We start from the raw sequence: 24,006 nt of genomic DNA, 5'->3' as shown, positions 1-24,006 counted from the left end.
GACACTTGAGTCATCAATTTATGATTGTCTGTAATAAATGTTCATTTTTCCAGTATGACTTTAAATACTCGAGATAGTTGTTATTGAGTCAGATTCTACATCAATCTGCTATCATTTTCATGTCAACTATTTTAGTACTACTGTAGCAGTAGTGGAATATAGGAAGGGTGACTGACATCATTTTTTAAGACCTGGAAGGTCAAAGGTTATATCATTATGTTTATTATATTTTGTGAACAGGTCATTTGAAGCTTTATTACTAATTTGAGACATTACAGCTTGACAGATCGAAAATATTTGTTTAAATTTTGAAAGACCCTCTTGCCCTAGATGTGAGGATGTTTAAAAACATAATTGGTAATGGTTGCATTACACGGCACAGATGATGACTGTCAGGCCATTACTATGACATCAACTTGCCATAGACCATGGAAGACAAAAACATGACAACCTTGCCTGCATTCTTTCTGTCAAATTTGGCTAAATTCCGTGTAGAAGATCTCAGATGCAATTTAAAGAATTTAAATATCTATTTTTTAAATGGCAGTCATATTTTAAGTCTGATAACATCTTTCTGTCTCAACATGAAAGTCCCTTATGTCATTGTTCTATCTAGTGAATTTGTTGAAATTCTATGTTTTGTTTTGTTCAAAAAATTAAATGGTCAATCTCTACTGCTGATGTGAATTCGACAATCCTTTCTGCATGGTTGCCTTCAGTTATATTATTTAAGCAGCTGTTGAGATGTATTTTCTGTTTTCATATTTGATTGTGGGTTTGCATCACTAGTACAAGCCGGAAACCCCTTTAAATTTGTTTACATGCTTACCAATTTTCAGTCAATTTAAATAAATTTTGAAGACATTAAATCACATAACTGCAGTATTCTTATTCAAAATTCATCTTTCACTATTTAAACTTTAAGGATCTAACAAGATGCAACATTTGCAAATTATACAAATTGGAGAAGAAAACTGAAACATTCACATCAACTGACCTTCTCCCCAATCTCATTCCAGACCCTTGGTTTGGCAATGACATTTAACTGCTCCATTATTAGTAAGATGTGCTCTTTGTTGGCATGTATCTCTGGATGCTTCTCCTTTGTCCAGATAGCATCTGTGGAAGAAAAACAAATGATTCCTAATCCACTGGATGCTCTAAGATGATCAGGTTATGAGGCATTTTTGAAAATGTGTAGTTTAAAATGTCAGACTTATCCTCATTGATTTATAATCAGGGTTATCCTCATGGATTTAAAATCAGACTAATCTTCATAGATTTAATATCAGACCTATCCTCATGGATATAATATCAGACTTATCTTCATGGATTAAAATCAGACTTATCCTCATGGATTTAATATCAGACTTATCTTCATGGATTTAATATCAGACTTGTCTTCATGGATATAATATCAGACTGATCCTCATGGATTTAATATCAGACCGATTCTCACTGATTTAATATCAGACTTATCCTCATGGATTTAATATTAGACTTATCTTCATGGATTTAATATCAGACTTATCTTCATGGATTTAATATCAGACTTGTCTTCATGGATATAATATCAGACTGATCCTCATGGATTTAATATCAGACCGATCCTCACTGATTTAATATCAGACTTATCCTCATGGATTTAATATCAGACTTATCTTCATGGATTTAATATCAGACTTATCTTCATGGATTTAATATCAGACTTATCTTCATGGATTTAATATTAGACTTATCCTCATGGATTTAATATCAGACTTACCTTCATGGATTTAATATCAGACTGATCCTCATTAATTTAATATCAGACTGATCCTCATTGATTTAATATCAGACTTATCCTCATGGATTTAAAATCACACTGATCCTCATGGATACAATATCAAACTTATCCTCATGGATTTGATATCAGACTTATCCTCATGGATTTAATATCAGACTTATCTTCATGGATTTAATATCGGACTGATTCTCATGGATTTAATATCAGACCAATCTCATTGATTTAATATCAGACTTATCTTCATGGATTTAATATCAGACTGATCCTCATGGACATGCTATCAGCCTGATGCTCATGGATTTAATATCAGACTTGCCCTCATGGATTTAATATCAGACTTATCTTCATGGATTTAATATCAGACCGATCCTCATTGATTTAATATCAGACTTATCTTCATGGATTTAATATCAGACTTATCCTCATGTAATTAATATCAGACTTATCTTCATGGATTTAATATCAGACCGATCCTCATTGATTTAATATTAGACTTATCCTCATGGATTCAATATCAGACTTATCTTCATGGATTTAATATCAGACTTATCCTCATGTAATTGATATCAGACTTATCTTCATGGATTTAATATCAGACTAATCCTCATGCATTTAATATCAGACTGAGCCTCACTGATTTAATATCAGACTTATCCTAATGGATTTAATATCACACTGATCCTCATGGATATAATATCAAACTTATCCTCATGGATCTAATATCAGACTGACCCTCATGGATTTAATATCAGACTTATCTTCATGGATTTAATATCAGACTTATCCTCATGGATATAATATCAGACTTATCTTCGTGGATTTAATATCAGCCTGATGCTCATGGATTTAAAATCAGACTTGTCCTCATGGATTTAATATCAGACTTATCTTCATGGATTTAATATCAGCCTTATCTTCATGGATTTAATATCAGACTTATCCTTATGTAATTAATATCAGACTGATCCTCATGGATTTAATATCAGACCAATCCTCATGGATTTAATATCAGACTTATCCTCATGGATATAATATCAGCCTGATGCTCATGGATTTAAAATCAGACTTGTCCTCATGGATATAATATCAGACTGATCCTCATGGATTTAATATCAGATTTATCCTCATGGATTTAATTGACCAATTCAATTCAGTCATATTTACATTCGCAAGGTTGCCATGATACGGAGGAAAAAAAATATAATGACTTTTTCCATTGCAACGTCATGTCAGCATTTGCAACAAGTCTTTAAACCTATAATATTAGATTATGGATGAGTGTCAAGTAAGTTGTTATACCTATACATAAACTTCCTATAATATAAAGTTGTGAATGAGTGTAATGCAAGTTTTTATACCTACACATATACTTCCTACAATATTAGGTTATGAATGTGTGTCAAGTAAGTTTTTATACCTATATATAAACTTCCTATAATGTTAGCTTATGAATGAGTGTCATGTAAGTATTTATACCTATACATAAACTTCCTATAATGTTAGCTTATGAATGAGTGTCATGTAAGTATTTATACCTATACATAAACTTCCTATAATATTAGGTTATGAATGAGTGTCATGTAAGTATTTATACCTATGCATAAACGTCCGATACTATGAATGAGTGTCATGTAAGTATTTATACCTATGCATAAACGTCCGATACTATTAGGTTATGAATGAGTGTTTTGGGAGTTTTCATAACTGTACATACACTTCCTATAATGTTAGGTTATGAATGAGTGTCATGTAAGTATTTATACATATAAATAAACTTCCTATACCATTAGGCTATGGATGAGTGTTTTGGAAGTTTTCAAACCATTACATAAACTTACTATAATTAAAAGTTATGAATGAGTGTTACATTAGTTTTTTTAATACCTATTATGTTAGTTCTATCTATATGCCTGACTTGTACCCGACCTCATATCCCCATTCATTACTGGTACCATACCTGATATTCCAATGCCTTACCTCTACATTGTAACTTTATGTTTTTATTTGTACCTTACCTCGCATTCCTATGTCTTACTTATACCCTTACCTTGTATCCCTATGTCTTATTTATACTCTTACCTTGCATTCCTGTCTTATTTATACCCTTACCTTGTATCCCTGTCCTACTTATAACCTTTACCTTGTATACCTATGTCACACTCATACACTTACCTTGTATCCCAACGTCTTGCCTATACCCATACCTTGCATTCCTGTCTTGCTTATACCCTTATCTTGTATCCCTATGTCTTATTTATACTCTTACCTTGCATTCCTGTCTTACTTATACCCTTACCTTGTATCCCTGTCCTACTTATAACCCTTACCTTGTATACCTATGTCACACTCATACACTTACCTTGTATCCCTACATCTTACCTATACCCATACCTTGCATTCCTGTTTTACTTATACCCTTACCTTGTATCCCTATGTCTTATTTATACTCTTACCTTGCATTCCTGTCTTACTTATACCCTTACCTTGTATCCCTGTCCTACTTATAACCCTTACCTTGTATACCTGTCACACTCATACACTTACCTTGTATCCCTATGTCTTACCTATACACATACCTTGCATTCCTGTCTTACTTATACCCTTACCTTGTATCCCTGTCTAACTTATAACCCTTACCTTGTATACCTATGTCACACTCTTACACTTACCTTGTATCCATATGTCTTACCTATACCCTTACCTGTATACCTGTCTTACTTATACCCATATCTTGTATCCATAGGTCTTACTCATACACTTACATTGTATCCCTATGTCTTACTTATACCCTTACCTTGCATCCCAGTCTTACTCATACACTTACCTTGTATCCATATGCCTTAGATGTACCTTACCTTGAGTTGCTTACCTTGAATCCCTGTCTTACTTAAACTGTTATCTTGTATCCCTATGTCTTACTTACACCCTTACCTTGTATCCCTGTCTTACTTATTCCCTTACCTTGTATCTCTGTCTTACTTACACCCTTACCTTGTATCCCTATGTCTTACTCACACACTTACCTTGTATCCATATGCCTTACTTGTACTATACTTTTTATCCCTATGCCTTAGTTAGTTTTGCCAGCTGTTTTTTATATCTTGCTATCTGGATCCATTCTTTGCTTTATGACATAACGCGGCTCATACATTTTTGCTAGCAATAATACAACTCATATTGTTTAAGATTTTGTTATAACAGGAATCACCACATGATGCCAACTTTTATATACTGATGTAGATTTTTATTTTGTGGACTGACATATTTATGCCAGCTTTTGTACATTTGTGTAGATTTTGATATTGTGGACTGACATACTGATAACAGCTTTTGTACATCTTGTGTAGATTTTGATTTTGTGGAATGACATACACAGCATGATGCTCACCAAAACATTTCAATGGTACATACATTTATTGAGTTTATTGGGAGACCTATTTCCAAAAATAAAGAAGAACTGATAATTTATTGTAATTAATTGTTAACATAAACCATGGAATCTTCAAAAATTATGTCATAATGACTTCATTTTGATACAGTGAGATACTCTCCCTGAAATGCAGTCACATTTCTAATTTTCATAAGCATAGGTGAAATAGGGTAATAATATAGATGAAACAAACTAAGAGCTGAAACTTAAAAGACACCTATGCATGAAACTTGGAACAGACAATACAGTTACTTTCCCAGAAATGCACCTGTGTACCAACTGTTATGTTGAAAAAAGAAAACTATGGTTGAAATGAACATAAACTTAATCACAAAACTCTGGTAAAAATGATCTAGTATTGGAATGGTTGAATTAATACTGAAAAGAGATGCATCCACACACATTTTCATGAGTTTAACTGAAATAGATTAACTGATATGTATGTGTAACAGACACCTAGAAACAGAAGAGTCACTGATCTATGCAAATTAGGTGATAAAGACCTAGCTTTGTTATGGCTTAGTTATATTAATTAAGATGGATCCATAGACCAAATTTCGAAGAAAAAGCATCAATATAGCATAGTGTAATGAATAACAGAAAATACAATAGTCACTGTGACATGAAAATTTGGTAATATGTTGTTCTTGTTGTAGGGTTTAATGCCATTTTTCAGCACAAGATAGGCTATACATGGCAGCTAGTATAACTGGTGGAAGAAGAACCCTGGAAAACCCAGGGAAGAACCACCGACCTACGAGAAGCTACTGGCAGGCTTTCCCACGTACCCACACTAGCTGAGCCTTGGAGTCGAATCCACACAGACAGAGGTGAGATGGCAGTGATCCAGAATGGTGAGTACTTTAGACCACTTGGCCACTTGGGGCCCCTTTGGTAATATGAAAACTTGGTCTTGGTAATATAAAACTGGGTCTTGTTATCCTAGTGTTCCTGATTTACTTTTGTAATGATGTATCTTTATTTGAATTTTGGTGTGATATTGTCCCATGAATATTAAACATGAATATTAAAAAATACCAACAGCAGAAAATACAATTACTCAAAAATGCAAATTAAGTTGTAATGATACACGTTATATGGCTGAATTATTTTTTGAGATGCATCCATATACACATTTTGTAGGTGAAATAGCTTTGATGCTATTGAGGGTGTAAGGCAGACATGTTATGAAAACAGGCAACAAAAAGCAATTTACAAACCGACAAGTTCTAAATGAAGGATTCCTTTCTCCTTGAAGTCAGACCATTTCTGTGAGACAGCACTGCCAGCAGGACTTTCTGGTAGGTTAGGTTGAACATTGATGAGGGATTTCAGGGCATCAATCAACCATATTGGGTCCAACACAATATTGTCTCTCAATACTTCAACACTGAAAAGCATAAGTATTTCCCAGGATTTAGAATTATGTAATTACTCTTTATGTTGTGTAAAGGTAGCAGGATAACACATGATTTGGAATCAAGCAATGACTTTTGTTTCTGTTAGGCCCCCCCATAAAGAAGTTTCACATTGCACTGGTTTTAAAATCTGTGTAGGTAGGTATTTTTGTTATATGTCTCTTTTGAAATGCAATCCTAATAGACCCAGCATACTTGCTGAATCTTCAAACTTGTGGACCCAACAAGCTGCCTAAGTGGGTCTGATATTACTTACATCTGGTTTTGATGTGACAACTTTGGAATGCAAATTTACATGCATGGGCAAGAGAAGCATCAAGGCCAGTGTTGCTTTGTTCTCTATTAATGCTTAGCATTATGTGCCATAATTAGCAGTAGGCAATATGGGCCTCAGCCATTTAGCAGAGTTTGCAGTAATTTGGGAAGATGATGAACATAAAAATTAAAACCCATGCTTACAATCAGCATTGCACTCTGGATACAATGCATGCAATCAGCATTGCACCCTGGATACAACGTATACAATCAGCATTGCACCCTGGATTCAATGTATACAATCAGCATTGCACCCTGGATACAATGTATACAATCAGTATTGCACCCTGGATCTTCCTGCATTATTCACAACATTAAACTGCTTACAGTCCCTTCCTTAGAGTACATATAACTATATTGGCATTACACGGGGAGACAATCTGTGTAGACAGTGTGAGTCATAACTTGGGCAACAATGAGATATGCAACTATGGGAGTTGCAGTAGCTTAGTGGTTAATACATGAGACTTCTAAAATGGACTGTCGGTCCCGTTCCCCCAAAAAGCCTGGATCAACTAACAAATTTCTCAGGATTTTTTTATGGTAATTAGTTTTTTCCTCTTAGTGGCTAAATCTGAAACTTTCAGTAAAAAAATGAGGCAATGTTATTGAAAGATAAAAATACAAAATATCAAATTTTAAATACTTTGTAAGTAACTGCATTGAATATATGAAGTGTCTTGAAATAAAACATAATGCATGTGAACACATACAATAAAATGGGACATCCAGAGATGCATATCCCACACTGAATGCTTATATGAAGACTCTGATTGACAGCATGATGTGGTTCACCACTCTCAATTGTTGTTGTTGTTGTTGTTGTTGGGTTTAACGCCATTTTTCAGCACACGATAGGCTATACATGGTGGGCAGTATTAATGGTGGAGGAAGAACCCGGGAAAACCCCAGAAAGAACCACCAACCCATGAGAAGCTACTGGCAAGCTTTCTCACATACCCACATTGGCTGAATCCGAGACTTGAAACGGCGCAGACAGAGGTGAGATGGCAGTGATCCATAATGGAGAGTGCTTTAGACCACTTTGGGCCCCCACTCTCAGTTGTCATAATACGTATGTGAACATCTTTTCATATGCTACAATTTGTTTCCATGGTAAGATGTAACAAGACAAATATATCTCAGTGTAATGTGATTAGACCAAGATATATATATATATATATATATATATATATATATATATATATATATATATATATATATATATACACACACACACACACACACACACATTTTTGTAAAATGTTATTGGTGGCATTCTGAGTCTTTCCTTAGTGCAAATAATTATCTTAACATTTGGACAAGAAGCAGCTAAACAAAGATGAGGTGCACTGAGAGATGATGTTTATGGCAATACAAAAGGAGGTAGTCAAATACACTATTTTTGACAAATTTTGTTATTACATGATCATATTAAAAAACATTTACTGACCATGTTCTACTCTTCTATGATCTCATATATATTGGCATTTAGGCAACCAGGATCACATGAATAATAATTTGAAGCTCAACCATACATTAATGTTCATAAAATCTTAATGAATTATTTTAATACCTAACTTTATCCTTTGACAGGATATAAAGTAAACATACTCAGTAAGTTGCCAGTCTAGTAGTCAAATCCCCCCCCCACCATGAAAGTTTCCCTATGGAATGTGTGCCCCTGAGGGAAAGAATTGGCTAAGTCATTTCTTCCCCCATCTCCAAAACAACTGGCTAGCCAAATCTTTCCTCCTCCAGCTGAATAGTTTCCCCCTGGGGAAAGAATTGGCCAGGTAATTATTTCTACACTCCAACTAAACCTTTTATACATTAGAAAAATTAGCAAAAGTAAATTAACAAAAACAGATACTTACTTATTTTAAGAATTTAAAAAGAACAAATTCTCTCCTGGAGTTGACTATATTTGTTTTTAAAACCAAACATATTAAAATAAATATTTATTTTAGAACCTACTTTATTAGCAAAAATTATATTAATGCTCTTTTTTCACTAAGAAGGTTTTTAATAATTTATTTGGATTTTATATATAATTAGAATATAAAATGTGGAAATATACCTAAGTTAAGTTCTCACATGGAAAAAATATGAGTGTCCCAACTTGTCAGTTTTTATTATCATGTGTAAAGTTTAATAACTTTTTTTTATTGAAATTGCTAATTAAACAGAAAATTCTTAAAAGACAAACTAGTAAACATTTGGAAAGATTGCCAACAAGACTTCCAAAGAGGCCCCAGGTACACATGGATTAGGAAAACAAAAACATTCATAATATCAGAACAAAAAATTCTGTCTTCAATCCTCCAACAAAAAAACAATGCAAACACAGCTGCAGGAAAATGCAAATCACTTTTATAAAGTGACAAAAGTATAATTTACATAAGAAATCCTCAGGCCCAACAAAACTGGTTTGTATGGGGTGATGGGAATTGTATGTTTACAGCTATAACCTTGTAATTTCAGAAAGCGAAAAGAGCTATGAAATTTGCCTTAATTGTATTATCGGGCATATGCGCTCCACCAAGGTTACCAAAAGCTTAGCAACTACCTTAACAACAATGTAAATAAGTATTTACATGAGTGTAATGTGGAGTCAAATACTGTGCGAGCAACTGATGTTGAGCATCATCACTGTTATTCACAGACATTTATGTGTATAGAGCTAATCAATCAAACTTCAAAGGAGTTAAGCAATATGATTGGTCGAGGTGCCCAGGATACTTTTTCTTTGGATGCTCTCAGTCAGTCTGGAATTGATTTACAAAACCTTCCAAATAACCATTTTAATTTGCAGTGTTAGGTTGCTAAGAAGAACATTAATTAAAAGTTGTGTCTTATGCTGTCATTTTTAAAAGATTATTAGCCTGAAAATGTAATAGTAATGTAAAGGCTTGTTGGAAACAAATCCTACATGAGACTGTGGTAAGTCAGACATGTATTAAATTTCACACATGAGAATGTGTTAAATCAAACATGTATTATATTTCACACATGACACTGTGTGAAGTCAAACATGTATTATATTTCACACATGGGCCTTAAAAAGATTAAAAAAGATTTCATTAATGAAAAAAAGTCAATTGTTTGTAACGGGGAAAGAATCCATTAGCCGATTCTGTTCCACCCAATTGTTAAGTGACCTATTATATGTATGATATTTCATTTGTAGGCCTTAAGCATATTACCAAAGAGCCCATTAATAAAAGGAAATTAATTGGTTTGGAGGTGGGGTGGGGGGTGGGAAGGGAGAAAGAATCATCTAGCTAATTCTGCCTCAGCCCCCTTAAATGTTAAGTGACCCATCGCATGCATCATATTTCACATGTGGGCATTAAGCTTATTACCAAATAGACCATTAATGAAAAGAAAAACTAATTGGTTGTGGGGGTGGGGGAAGAAATAACAAGTTGGAAACTGATTGGTTGTTGGAGACAAAAAAAACAAACAGAGGTTCTCCAGGGAAACTTTTAGCAGGGGGGGAGGTTGTTACACTGGCACATTATAACATGAACTATTGATTGCAGCAGTTTTCAATGAAATATTTATTGAAGACAAGGATTACTGTACAATCTGTTTACTTTTAGTTCAAGGATGAGCATAAAATGTGTTGGTTTTATTATAAAAAATACAATAAACAGCAGAAAATCGAAGCCCAGGTTATATCCATTACCCTAAGGAACCACACCAGGATACATCATTGTTTCACCAATTTGTTGACAGAGACCAGTATAAAAGCAAAATGGTAAGATTTTTTGTATTAAATATATCAGACAATAATAGCTACTCGAGCCAATCAACTAGATTGTTTTGGTGTCTTGACTTTTGTTATTCTTTTGCTTTTCTTTCAAATATAAACAAGTTTCTTTTCGCTTTGTCTTCTTCAATTCATTAGTATTCTGCTCATATGATTTCATTATGCTTTCCATTTGCTATACTTTTCTGATGATTAACTCAAACTATCAAATATCCAAAGCTTTGAATTAGGAATTTAAAAATAACTATGCAAGTAGTTTTCTTTAAATACTGCAAGTTCTGCTGGTGACCTACAAAAATAATGTTGTCAAAACATGTCGGAGTGGGTGTGGCTGGGTGGGTGAAGTTTTAACATGAACTCATAGACATGGATTAATAGATGATACAGAGGAAGTGGAAGCTAAGCGCCTTTCCTAAATGACACACCATGACAGCCAGCCCAGTATGTGGCCTGGAAAGGTACTGCACCCATGACCCTATGATTATGAATCCAATGCTCTACCAACTATGTAGTCATGCCCACCACCAATGAAATAAGAAAGAAAATATGAAATTGTGGATCCCTAAGTCATAAAGGGGTGGCACATCTAACAGGTAAAGGGGTGGCACATCTATCATGTAAAGTGGTGGCACATCTATCAGGTTATAAAGGGGTGGCACATCTATAATGTAATGGGGTGGCACATCTATCAAGTCATAAAGGGTGGCACATCTATCATGTAAAGGGGTGGCACATCTATCAAGTCATAATGGGGTGGCACATGTCATGTAAAGGGGTGTCACATATATCAAGTCATAAAGGGGTGGCACATCTATAACGTAAAGTGGTGGCACATCTATCAAGTCATAAAGGGTGGCACATCTATCATGTAAAGGGGTGGCACATCTAACAAGTCATAAAGGGTGGCACATCAAACATGTAAAGGGGTGGCACATTATCATATAAAGGGGTGGTACATCAATCATGTAAAGTGCATTTAAAAAGATTATTGTTGGCCATATTGATGGGGTCTCCACTCAACTGCAAAATAAATTTATGGTTATTCAAATCATAATGGGCAAGGTCAGTTGTCGCACGAGATTTTTGCATATGAAATGTAGGTCAGTGTTATCCTGTTTGTCTCTCTATACATCATCAGAGAGCTATGTCTATGTAGTGTTATCCTGTTTGCCTCTCTATACATCATCAGAGAGTTATGTCTATGTAGTGTTATCCTGTATGCCTCTCTATACATCATCAGTGAGCCATGGCTATGCAGTGTTATCCTGTTTGCCTCTCTATACATCATAAGAGAGCTATGGCTATGTAGTGTTATCCCTCTCTATACATCGTCAGAGAGCCATGGCTATGTAGTGTTATCCTGTATGCCTCTCTATACATTATCAGCGAGCCATGGCTATGCCTGAATTTAGGGCATCATACACATACATATTTCTATCAATATTTGACTAAGAGCATCCATGATGAGAGAGAGAAAGAGGGAAAGAGAGAGAAAGAGGGAGAAGCTATGTGTATGAGCCTAACTAGAAAAATGGCACTGAAGGTACTATTTGAGCATATCTTTAGTACATTATCAATGTTCAGTTGTATATACTGATGTGTTAGTATGGTGCACACAGAATCTGAAATCTTGTCAGTACATGGGAACATTGTCAGCCATAGTTGCTGCTTTCTGTTTCAGATCAAATGATAAATTAATGGACTGACTGCTAGACTAAAATTGGATACAAATTATATTCATCCTCGAGTATGATGCTTGACTAAAATTGGATAAAAATTATATTTATCCTTGAGTATAATGCTAGACTAAAATTGGATACAAATTATATTTATCCTCAAGTATAATGCTAGACTTAAATGGATACAAATTATATTTATCCTCGAGTATGATGCTAGACTAAAATTGGATACAAATTATATTTATCCTCGAGTATGATGTTAGACTAAAATTGGATACAAATTATATTTATCCTCAAGTATGATGCAAGACTAAAATTGGATACAAATTATATTTATCCTCGAGTATAATGCTAGACTAAAATTGGATACAAATTATATTTATCCTCGAGTATAATGCTAGACTAAAATTGGATACAAATTATATTTATCCTCGAGTATGATGCTCTCTTGAAGAAAAAAATAAGATGATCAACAGCGTGATGTCGTGCTGAAGGATGTGTGCCCATGCTTGATTGAGTGTTTATCCATTCTCTTTCTAAGCTGATTCCAATCCAATGTATAAGAAATGCATTTCTTGACATTTATCAGACCTGAAAGTTTCCTTCTTTCATTGTTTCATCTTCAAATTGAACATTAAATAATTGGTGTACTTGTATTCAAGGCTTGGTATTATGTTTAATTCTTGGGAGGGAGATTTTCTTTCAGACATGTAGATTCTTTTTTCTTTTACATCAATCATTTTTTCCAACTGGTACAATTGATATAATAGGTTATTTTTACTTCTTCATATCAGAGGAAGAATTTTGTTACAAGTATTTGAGGCTCCGATTTTTTGATGACTTTTTTGGTGACTCCTAATCAATTAAATAACAGTAATACAGTAATCAAAAAATTATGTTGAAATACTGGTGGGACGATGGGTAGGTTTGGTACATACTTGACCAATTATGTTTGTAACAATCTGTCTACTGTTTAATTTTTTTATTTTCCTTCCCTTCACTGTGTAGGCCCATATAATATAAAATAAGAAACATGTGCCTATCCACTCATCGTCTTTGCAATGAATACTTCAAACAGGTGCCTATCCATTCACTGTCTTTGTAATGAATGCTTCAAACAGGTGCCTATCCACTCATTGTCTTTGCAATGAATACTTCAAACTTGGTACCCTCAAACTGTAACAAAACTGTACTATAGAGAAAACAAATGTGCACCGCATGCTGTATGCCTTATGGGTAATATACTCCATCTTTGTCTCATAAAGACTACACACCACATGCTGTATGCCTTATGGGAAATATACTCCATCTCTGTCTCATAAAGACTACACACCACATGCTGTATGCCTTATGGGAAATATACTCCATCTCTGTCTCATAAAGACTACACACCACATGCTGTATGCCTTATGGGAAATATACTCCATCTCTGTCTCATAAAGACTACACACCACATGCTGTATGTCTTATGGGTAATATATGCCATCTCTGTCTCATAAAGACTACACACTGCATGCTGTATGTCTTATGGCTAATATACTCCATCTCTGTCTCATAAAGACTACACACCACATGCTGTATGCCTTATGGCTAATGTACTCCATCTCTGTCTCATAAAGACTACACACCACATGCTGTATGCCTTATGGGAAATATACTCCATCTCTGTCTCATAAAGACTACACACTGCATGATGTATGTCTTATGGCTAATATACTCCATCTCTGTCTCATAAAGACTACACAACACATGCTGTATGCCTTATGGGTAATATATGCCATCTCTGTCTCATAAAGACTGCACACCACGTGCTGTATGCCTTATGACTAATATACTCCATCTCTGTCTCATAAAGACTACACACCACATGCTGTATGCCTTATGGGTAATATATGCCATCTCTGTCTCATAAAGGCTATAAATTTTCTAATTTTGTGATCACTGATCAATCTAAGGAATATTTTTATCAAATTGGTCATAAAATAAAAAATACTGAAAAAATAAAAAAATTATGTACATAATATCAATGACTATTGGGTGTACCATGTGCAAATGCAGACTTTTAGATGATTTTTTGGGGGGACAGTCAGCTTCATAGAGGTGTGTTAGCCATACTGTCCCTAATCCACAAAAATACGTTTAACAACAAAGGAGAAAACCAGTGGCTTTTCAAAAGTGGATTTTCTTTATTAAAAATGATCCTAGATAAAAATTAAAAACATATTTTGAAAAGACAGATGGGACCTCTGTCATCTATATAAATTTCACAGGAATATGGCTGGGGGCCAAAATCAGCCCCTATCAAATACTGCCCCTCAGAGTTTACATAGAAGAGCACACCATACAACTGAAGCTGCCTTCCAGCTTTGAGACCTGCTGGACCAGATCATGTATGGCAAGTAATACTGTAGTAGGCTTGTGTGTGAGACAATATCCCAACATCATTTATGGCAAGTAATACTGTAGTAGGCTTGTGTGTGAGACAGAATCCCAACATCATTTATGGCAAGTAATACTGTAGTAGGCTTATGTGTGACAGTATCCCAACATCATTTATGGCAAGTAATACTGTAGTAGGCTTATGTGTGAGACAGTATCCCAACATCATTTATGGCAAGTAATACTGGGGTAGGCTTGTGTGAAAGACAGTACCCCAACATCATTTATGGCAAGTAATACTGTAGTAGGCTTATGTGTGAGACAGTATTCCAACATCATTTATGACAAATAATCCTGTAGTAGGCTTGTGTGTGAGACAGTATCCCAACATCATTTATGGCAAGTAATACTGTAGTAGGCTTGTGTGAAAGACAGTATCCCAACATCATTTATGCAAGTAATACTGTAGTAGGCTTATGTGTGAGAAAATATCACAACAGCATTTATGGTATGTAATACTGTAGTGGGCTTATGTGTGAGAAAATATCACAACAGCATTTATGGCATGTAATACTGTAGTAGGCTTATGTGTGAGACAGTATCACAACAGCATTTATGGCATGTAATACTGTAGTAGGCTTATGTGTGAGACAGTATCCCAGCAGCATTTATGGCAAATAATACTGTAGTAGGTTTGTGTGTAAGACAGTATCCCTGCATCATTTATGGCAAGTAATGCTGTAGTAGGCTTATGTGTAAGACAGTATCCCAACATTATTTGTGGCAGGTAATATTATAGTAGGCTTATGTCTGAGAGGATATCCCAGCATCATGTATGGCAAGTAATACTGTAGTAGGCTTATGTGTGAGACAATATCCCAACATCATTTATGGCTAGTAGGCTTATGTGTGAGACAATATCCCAACATCATTTATGGCAAGTAGGCTTATGTGTGAGAAAATATTCCAAGAGCATTTATGGCAAGTAATACTGTAGTAGGCTTATGTGTGAGACAGTATCCCAACAGCATTTATGGCAAGTTATACTGTACTAGGCTTATGTGTGAGACAATATCCCAACTGCATTTATGGCAAGTAATGCTGTAGTAGGCTTATGTGTAAGACAATATCCCAACAGCATTTATGGCAAGTAATACTGTAGTAGGCTTATGTGTGAGACAGTATCCCAAGGGCATGTAACGTTGAAACAATACTGACAGATATGATAACACAGATTAGGGATAACAGAAAATTAATCCAGCATTTGCACAATAACAAATCACCATTTAAAATTATGCTTATCAGGTTTTTATATAATTGTAAGTGGTTTTATTTGTCTGTAGAAAATATCCATAGTCCAAATCTCTCATCATATCATCTCATTGTAATTGATGTCATTTGTCTGTAATAAAAATTAATTGATTCACTCAACTGGTTATTTATTTGCAATGTAAATGTAATTGATGTTATCTCTATAAAATATATATCGTCCAATTTATTCAGCTTGTTATCTAACTGTAATTAATGCTATTTGTTTGTGTAAGATAAACATAGTGAGATTCACTCATTGTATTATGTAGCTGTACTAGATTTTATTTGTTGTTGTTGTTGTTGTTATGGGGTTTAATGCCATTTCTCAGCACACGATAGGCTATATATGGCGGCCAGTATTAATGGTGGAGGAAGAACCCGGAAAAAACCTGGAAAGAACCACCGACCCACCAGAAGCTACTGGCATGCTTTCTCACATATCTACATTGGCTGAATCTGAGACTCGAACAGGCGCAGACAGAGGTGAGATGGCAGTGATCCGTAATGGCGAACGCTTTAGACCACTCGGCCACTAGGTTTTATTTGTATAACATATCTAAAACAGACTCACTCAGCATACTATGTAATTGTAATAGATGTTATTTGTATAACATATCCCAAATAGATTCACTCAGCGTACATTGAAAATGTAATAGATGCTATCTGTATAACATATCCAAAACAGAAAAACTCAGTGCATTATGTCATTGTAATAGATGTTATTTGTATAACATATCCAAAACAGATTCACTCAGTGTACGATTTAATTGTATCAGATGTTATTTGTATAACAATAGATGTTATTTGTATAGCATATCCAAAACAGATTCACTCAGTGTACTATGCAATTGTAACAGATGTTATTTGTATAACAATAGATGTTATTGGTATAAAATATCCAAAACAGGTTCACTCAGTGTACTATGTAATTGTAATAGGTGTTATTTGTATAACATATCCAAAACAGATTCACTCAGTGTACGATGTAATTGTATCAGATGTTATTTGTTTAACAATAGATGTTATTTGTATAGCATATCCAAAACAGATTCTCTCAGTGTACTATGTAATTATAATAGATGTTATTTGTATAGCATATCCAAAACAGATTCACTCAGCGTACCATGAAAATGTAATAGATGTTATTTGTATAACATATCCAAAACAGATTCACTCAGTGTACTATGTAATTGTAACAGATGTTATTTGTATAACATATCCAAAACAGAGTCACTCAGTGTACTATGTAATTGTAACAGATGTTATTTGTATAACAATAGATGTTATTTGTATAGCATATCCAAAACAGATTCTCTCAGTGTACTATGTAATTATAATAGATGTTATTTGTATAGCATATCCAAAACAGATTCACTCAGCGTACCATGAAAATGTAATAGATGTTATTTGTATAAAATATCCAAAACAGATTCACTCAGTGTACAATGTAATTGTAACAGATGTTATTTGTATAACATATCCAAAACAGAGTCACTCAGTGTACTATGGAATTGTAACAGATGTTATTTGTATAACAATAGATGTTATTTGTATAGCATATCCAAAACAGATTCACTCGGTGTACTATGTAATTGTATCAGATGTTATTTTTATAACAATAGATGTTATTTGTATAAAATATCCAAAACAGATTCACTCAATGTACTATGTAACTGTAACAGATGTTATCTGTATAACATATCCAAAACAGTCACTCAGCGTATGATGTAATTGTAACAGATGTTATCTGTATAACAATGGCTGTTATTTGTATAGCATATCCAAAACAGATTCACTCAGTGTACTATGTAATTGTATTAGATGTTATTTGTATAGCATATCCAAAACAGATTCACTCAGCGTACTATGAAAATGTAACAGATGTTATTTGTATAACATATCCAAAACAGATTCACTCAGTGTACTACATAATTGTAATAGATGTTATTTGTATAAAATATCCAAAACAGATTCAATCAGTGTACTATGTAATTATAATAGATGTTATTTGTATAACATATCCAAAACAGATTCACTCAGTGTACTATGTAATTGTAACAGATGTTATTTGTATAACATATCCAAAACAGAGTCACTCAGTGTACTATGAAGTTGCAACAGATGTTATTTGTATAACATATCCAAAACAGAGTCACTCAGTGTACTATGAAGTTGCAACAGATGTTATTTGTATAACAATAGATGTTATTTGTATAGCATATCCAAAACAGATTCACTCAGTGTACTATGCAATTGTAACAGATGTTATTTGTATAACAATAGATGTTATTTGTATAAAATATCCAACACAGATTCACTCAGTGTACTATGTAATTGTAATAGGTGTTATTTCTATAACATGTCCAAAACAGATTCACCCAGTGTACTATGGAATTATAACAGATGTTATTTGTGCAACATATCCAAAACATATTCAGTCAGTGTACTATGTAATTGTAATGGATTTTATTTGTATACAATATCCAAAACAGATTAACTCAGTGTACAATGTAATTGTAACAGATGTTATTTGTATAGCATATCCAAAACAGAGTCACTCAGTGTACTATGGAATTGTATCAGATGTTATTTTTATAACAATAGATGTTATTTGTATAAAATATCCAAAACAGATTCACTCAATGTACTATGTAACTGTAACAGATGTTATTTGTATAACATATCCAAAACAGTCACTCAGCGTATGATGTAATTGTAACAGATGTTATTTGTATAACAATGGATGTTACTTGTATAGCATATCCAAAACAGATTCACTCAGTGTACTATGTAATTGTATTAGATGTTATTTGTATAGCATATACAAAACAGATTCACTCAGTGTACTATGAAAATGTAACAGATGTTATTTGTATAACATATCCAAAACAGATTCACTCAGTGTACTATGTAATTGTAACAGATGTTATTTGTATAACAATAGATGTTATATGTATAGCATATCCAAAACAGATTCACTCAGTGTACTATGTAATTGTAATAGATGTTATTTGTATAAAATATCCAAAACAGATTCAATCAGTGTACTATCTAATTATAATAGATGTTATTTGTATAACATATCCAAAACAGATTCACTCAGTGTACTATGTAATTGTAAAAGATCTTATTTGTATAACATATCCAAAACAGATTCACTCAGTGTACCATGAAACTGAAATAGATGTTATTTGTATAATATATCCAAAACAGATTCACTAAGTGTACTATGTAATTGTAATAGATGTTATTTGTATAAATATATCCAAAACAGATTCACTCAGAGTACTATGTAATTGTAACAGATGTTATTTGTATAACATATACAAAACAGATTCACTCAGTGTACTATGTAATTGTAATAGATGTTATTTGTATAACATATCCAAAAATAGATACACTCCATGTACTATGTAATTGTAATAGATGGTATTTGTACAAATATATCCAAAACAGATTCACTGAGTGTACTATGTAATTGTAATGGATGTAATTTGTATAAACAGATTCATTCAGTGTACTATGAAATTGTAGTAGATGTTATTTGTTTAACATATCCAAAACAGATTCACTCAGTGTACTATGAAATTGTAATAGGTGTTATTTGTATAAAATATCCAAAACAGATTCACTCAGTGTACTATGTAATTGTAATGGATGTTATTTGTATAACATATCCAAAACAGATTCACTCAGTGTAATATGTAATTGTAATAGATGTTTTCTGTATAACATATCCAAAACAGATTCATTCAGTGTACTATGAAATTGAAATAGGTGTTATTTGTATAAAATATCCAAAACAGATTCACTCAATGTACTATGTAATTGTAATAGATGTTATTCGTATAACATATCCAAAACAGATTCACTCAGTGTACTATGTAATTGTAATAGATGTTATCTGTATAACATATCCAAAACAGATTGACTCAGTGTACTATGAAATTGTAATAGATGTCATTTGTATAACATATCCAAAACAGATTCACTCGTGAATCATGTAACTGTAATAGATGTTATTTGTATAAATATATCGAAAAAAGATTCACTCACTGTACTATGTAATTGTAACAGATGTCATTTGTATAACATATCCAAAACAGATTCACTCAGTGTACTATGTTATTGTAATAGATTTTATTTGTATAAAATATCCAAAACAGATTCACTCTGTGTACTATGTAATTGTAATAGGTGTTATTTGTATAAAATATCCAAAATAGATTCACCCAGTGAGCTATGTAATTGTAACAGATGTTATATGTATAACATATCCAAAACAGAGTCACTCAGTGTACTATGAAATTGAAATAGGTGTTATTTGTATAAAATATCCAAAACAGATTCACTCGTGAATCATGTAATTGTAATAGATGTTATTTGTATAAATATATCGAAAAAAGATTCACTCACTGTACTATGTAATTGTAACAGATGTTATTTGTATAACATATCCAAAACAGATTCACTCAGTGTACTATGCAATTGTAATAGATGTCATTTGTATAATATATCCAAAACAGATTCACTCAGTGTACTATGTAATTGTAATCGATGTTATTTGTATAACATATCCAAAACAGATTCACTTAGTTTACTATGTAATTGTAATAGATGTTATTTGTATAACATATACAAAACAGATTCACTCGGCATACTATGTAATTGTAATAGATGTTATTTGTATAACATATCCAAAACAGATTCACTCAGTGTACTATGTAACTGTAACAGCTGTTATTTGTATAACATATCCAAAACAGATTCACTAAGTGTACTATGTAACTGTAATAGATTTTATTTGTATAACATATCCAAAACAGATTTTGTGTATTCAGTAATTGATGTCATTTGTATAACATATCCAAAACAGATTCAGTGTATTTAGTAATTGTAATAGATGTCATTTGTATAACATATCTAAAACAGATTCAGTGTATTTAGTAATTGTAATAGATGTCATTTGTATAACATATCTAAAACAGATTCAGTGTATTTAGTAATTGTAATAGATGTCATTTGTATAACATATCCAAAACAGATTCACTCAGTGTAATATGTAATTGTAATAGATGTTTTCTGTATAACATATCCAAAACAGATTCACTTAGTGTACTATGTAGTTGTAATAGATGTTATTTGTATAACATATCCAAAACAGATTCACTCAGCTTATTACCTAAGTGTAATTGCCTCTATTTGTACAAAATATCCAGTCAGATTCACTTACAGTTGATTTTCAAATGATATAATCATTATATAGAGTTATTTAAGAAAGCATAATGTGTCTTCACTCACACAGTGAAATATCATAATAGATCATTTGTTTTTACTAACGCAGTGAAGTATTAGTACATGTCATGTCTTTACTCACACAATGAAGTATCAGTACATGTCATGTGTCTTTACTCACACAGTGAGGTATCAGTACATGTCATGTGTCTTCACTCACACAAGTACATGTCATGTGTCTTCACTCACACAATGAAGTATCAGTACATGTCATGTGTCTTCACTCACACAGTGAAGTATCAGTACATGTCATGTGTCTTTACTAACACAATGAAGTATCAGTACATGTCATGTCTTTACTCACACAATGAAATATCAGTAGATGTCATGTGTCTCCACTCACACACTAAAGTATCAGTACATGTCATATGTCTTTACTCACACAATGAAGTATCAGTACATATCATGTGTCTTTACTCACACAATGAAGTATCAGTACATGTCATGTGTCTTTACTCACACAATGAAGTATCAGAACATGTCATGTCTTTACTCACAATGGAGCATCAGTACATGTCATGTGTCTTTACTCACACAATGAAGTATCAGTACATGTCATGTGTCTTTACTAACACAATGAAGTATCAGTACATGTCATGTGTCTTCACTCACACAATGAAGTATCAGTACATGTCATGTCTTTACTCACACAATGAAGTATCAGTACATGTCATGTGTCTTTACTAACACAATGATGTATCAGTACATGTCATATGTCTTTACTCACACAATGAAGTATCAGTACATGTCATCTGTCTTTACTCACACAATGAAGTATCAGTACATGTCATGTGTCTTCACTCACAATGAAGTATCAGTACATGTCATGTGTCTTTACTAACACAGTGAAGTATCAGTACATGTCATGTGTCTTCACTCACACAATGAAGTATCAGTACATGTCATATGTCTTTACTCACACAATGAAGTATCAGTACATGTCATGTGTCTTTACTCACACAATGAAGTATCAGTACATGTCATGTGTCTTCACTCACACAATGAAGTATCAGTACATGTCATAAGTCTTTACTCACACAATGAAGTATCAGTACATGTCATTTGTCTTTACTCACACAATGAAATATTACAGCATTTGTCTTTACGCAATTAATCTGAACAAAGAGCATGAATTTGTGCCAAAAACTGCACTGAAGAAAGTAGAAAAGGAATTTGGCATGTGAAAATTATGAATAGAAAGGAGAATTCAGACATTATTGATGTTCATTCACAATACTAATGGACTTAGTATTTTAATCCTTAAAAGTTTCTTGAGACTAGAATGGTATTTCTATGTAGAACTGTATGTATTCATGTGACTGGAAGTGACTGTTGTGGAAGAAACAAATACTGTTTAGCAAAGGTTTTATTAAATGTTAAAAAAGACTTTAACAATTTTGTCCACCTCACAACCACGTATGTCTCTCAAAAATTCTCAGTCATGTCACATAAGTACATAGTAAAAGATTTTATTTCATTATGAAATCCTCAGTAAATTAAAAATCTGACAAGAGAAGGTAATTTAATTTGGTCCCAAATGTTCTGACATTTGTTTCATTGTATATACATGAAATGATTAATTATTACATATATGCCAATGTTTCCTTACAATCTCATTACACCAACCCCCCACCCAAGCTTGAGGATACATACCATCTCATAACACCAACCCCAAGCTTGAGGATACAGACTAGGCCTGAAGTACTTTCAACTTTTTCATAAATTAAGAGGTAACTTATGTCAGCTACATCATCCAGACTGGGAGCTTCAGGATGAAGAATAATTATGATGCACCCTCCACTATCTCATATATGTAGACTAGACCAGATGAATCGAGTTTATCATACAGTAAGATATACAGTAGGTACTGGCTTGAAGATGTCGACAATGCCTAATGCACCCTCCAGTATGTTGCACAGTTAGAGATACAGTATGTACAGGCTTGAAGATGTCGACAATGCCTAATGCACCCTCCAGTATGTTGTACAGTTAGAGATACAATATGTACAGGCTTGAAGATGTCGACAATGCCTAATGCACCCTTCAGCATGTTGTACAGTTAGAGATAAGGTAGGTACAGGCTTGAAGACGTAGACTACAACTAATGCAACCTCCAGTATGTTGTACAATTAGATATACAGTAGGTACTGGCTTGAAGATGTCGACAATGCCTAATGCACCCTCCAGTATGTTGCACAGATAGAGATACAGGCTTGAAGATGTAAACTACATCTGATATTCCTAGTATGTTGTACAAAAAGTCCTAATGCACCCTGCAGTATGTAAGAGATATAAATTGTACAGGCTTCAGGATGTAGACCAGGAGTCTCAAACATGCAACCTGCTGTACAGACTTCAGGATGTAGACCAGGGTCTCAAACATGTGACCTGCTGTACAGACCTGAGGATGTAGACCAGGGGTCTCAAACATGCAACTTGATGTACAGACTTGAGCATGTAGACCAGGGGTCTCAAACATGCGACCCGCTGTACAGACTTCAGGATGTTGACTATGCCTGATGTACCCTCCAGTATGTTGTGTAGTACGAGATACAGTTGACACAGGCATGAGGATAAATACAAAATGATCAATGGAGGCAACATTTTTGTCTTGGATT

The 24,006-nt window shown here is 33.6% G+C and overlaps 1 protein-coding gene across 7 annotated transcripts in view; it reads right to left on the bottom strand.

Annotated features, from left to right (window-relative positions):
* LOC149788700 (uncharacterized) overlaps positions 1–24,006 on the bottom strand; it is a 129,836-nt gene that overhangs the window by 24,189 nt on the left and 81,641 nt on the right. For all 7 annotated transcript variants that reach the window (XR_016424205.1, XM_089974791.1, XM_089974786.1 and 4 more), the window contains 2 exons: positions 6,437–6,606; positions 998–1,119 (listed from right to left, as the gene is read on the bottom strand). Coding sequence is in view for 6 of the 7 variants with exons in the window: in XM_089974791.1 (XP_089830917.1) it covers positions 998–1,119; positions 6,437–6,606 (292 nt within the window). In the remaining variant the exon portion in view is untranslated. The remainder of the gene's footprint in view (positions 1–997; positions 1,120–6,436; positions 6,607–24,006) is intronic.

The sequence above is a fragment of the Sinohyriopsis cumingii genome, chromosome 11, assembly GCF_028554795.1.
Source record: "Sinohyriopsis cumingii isolate HCF-2022 chromosome 11, ASM2855479v2, whole genome shotgun sequence".
In the NCBI taxonomy this organism is placed as follows: Eukaryota; Metazoa; Mollusca; class Bivalvia; order Unionida; family Unionidae; genus Sinohyriopsis; species Sinohyriopsis cumingii.
Note: the sequence above shows the minus strand (reverse complement) of the source record. Positions and strands in the feature narration are given on the sequence as shown.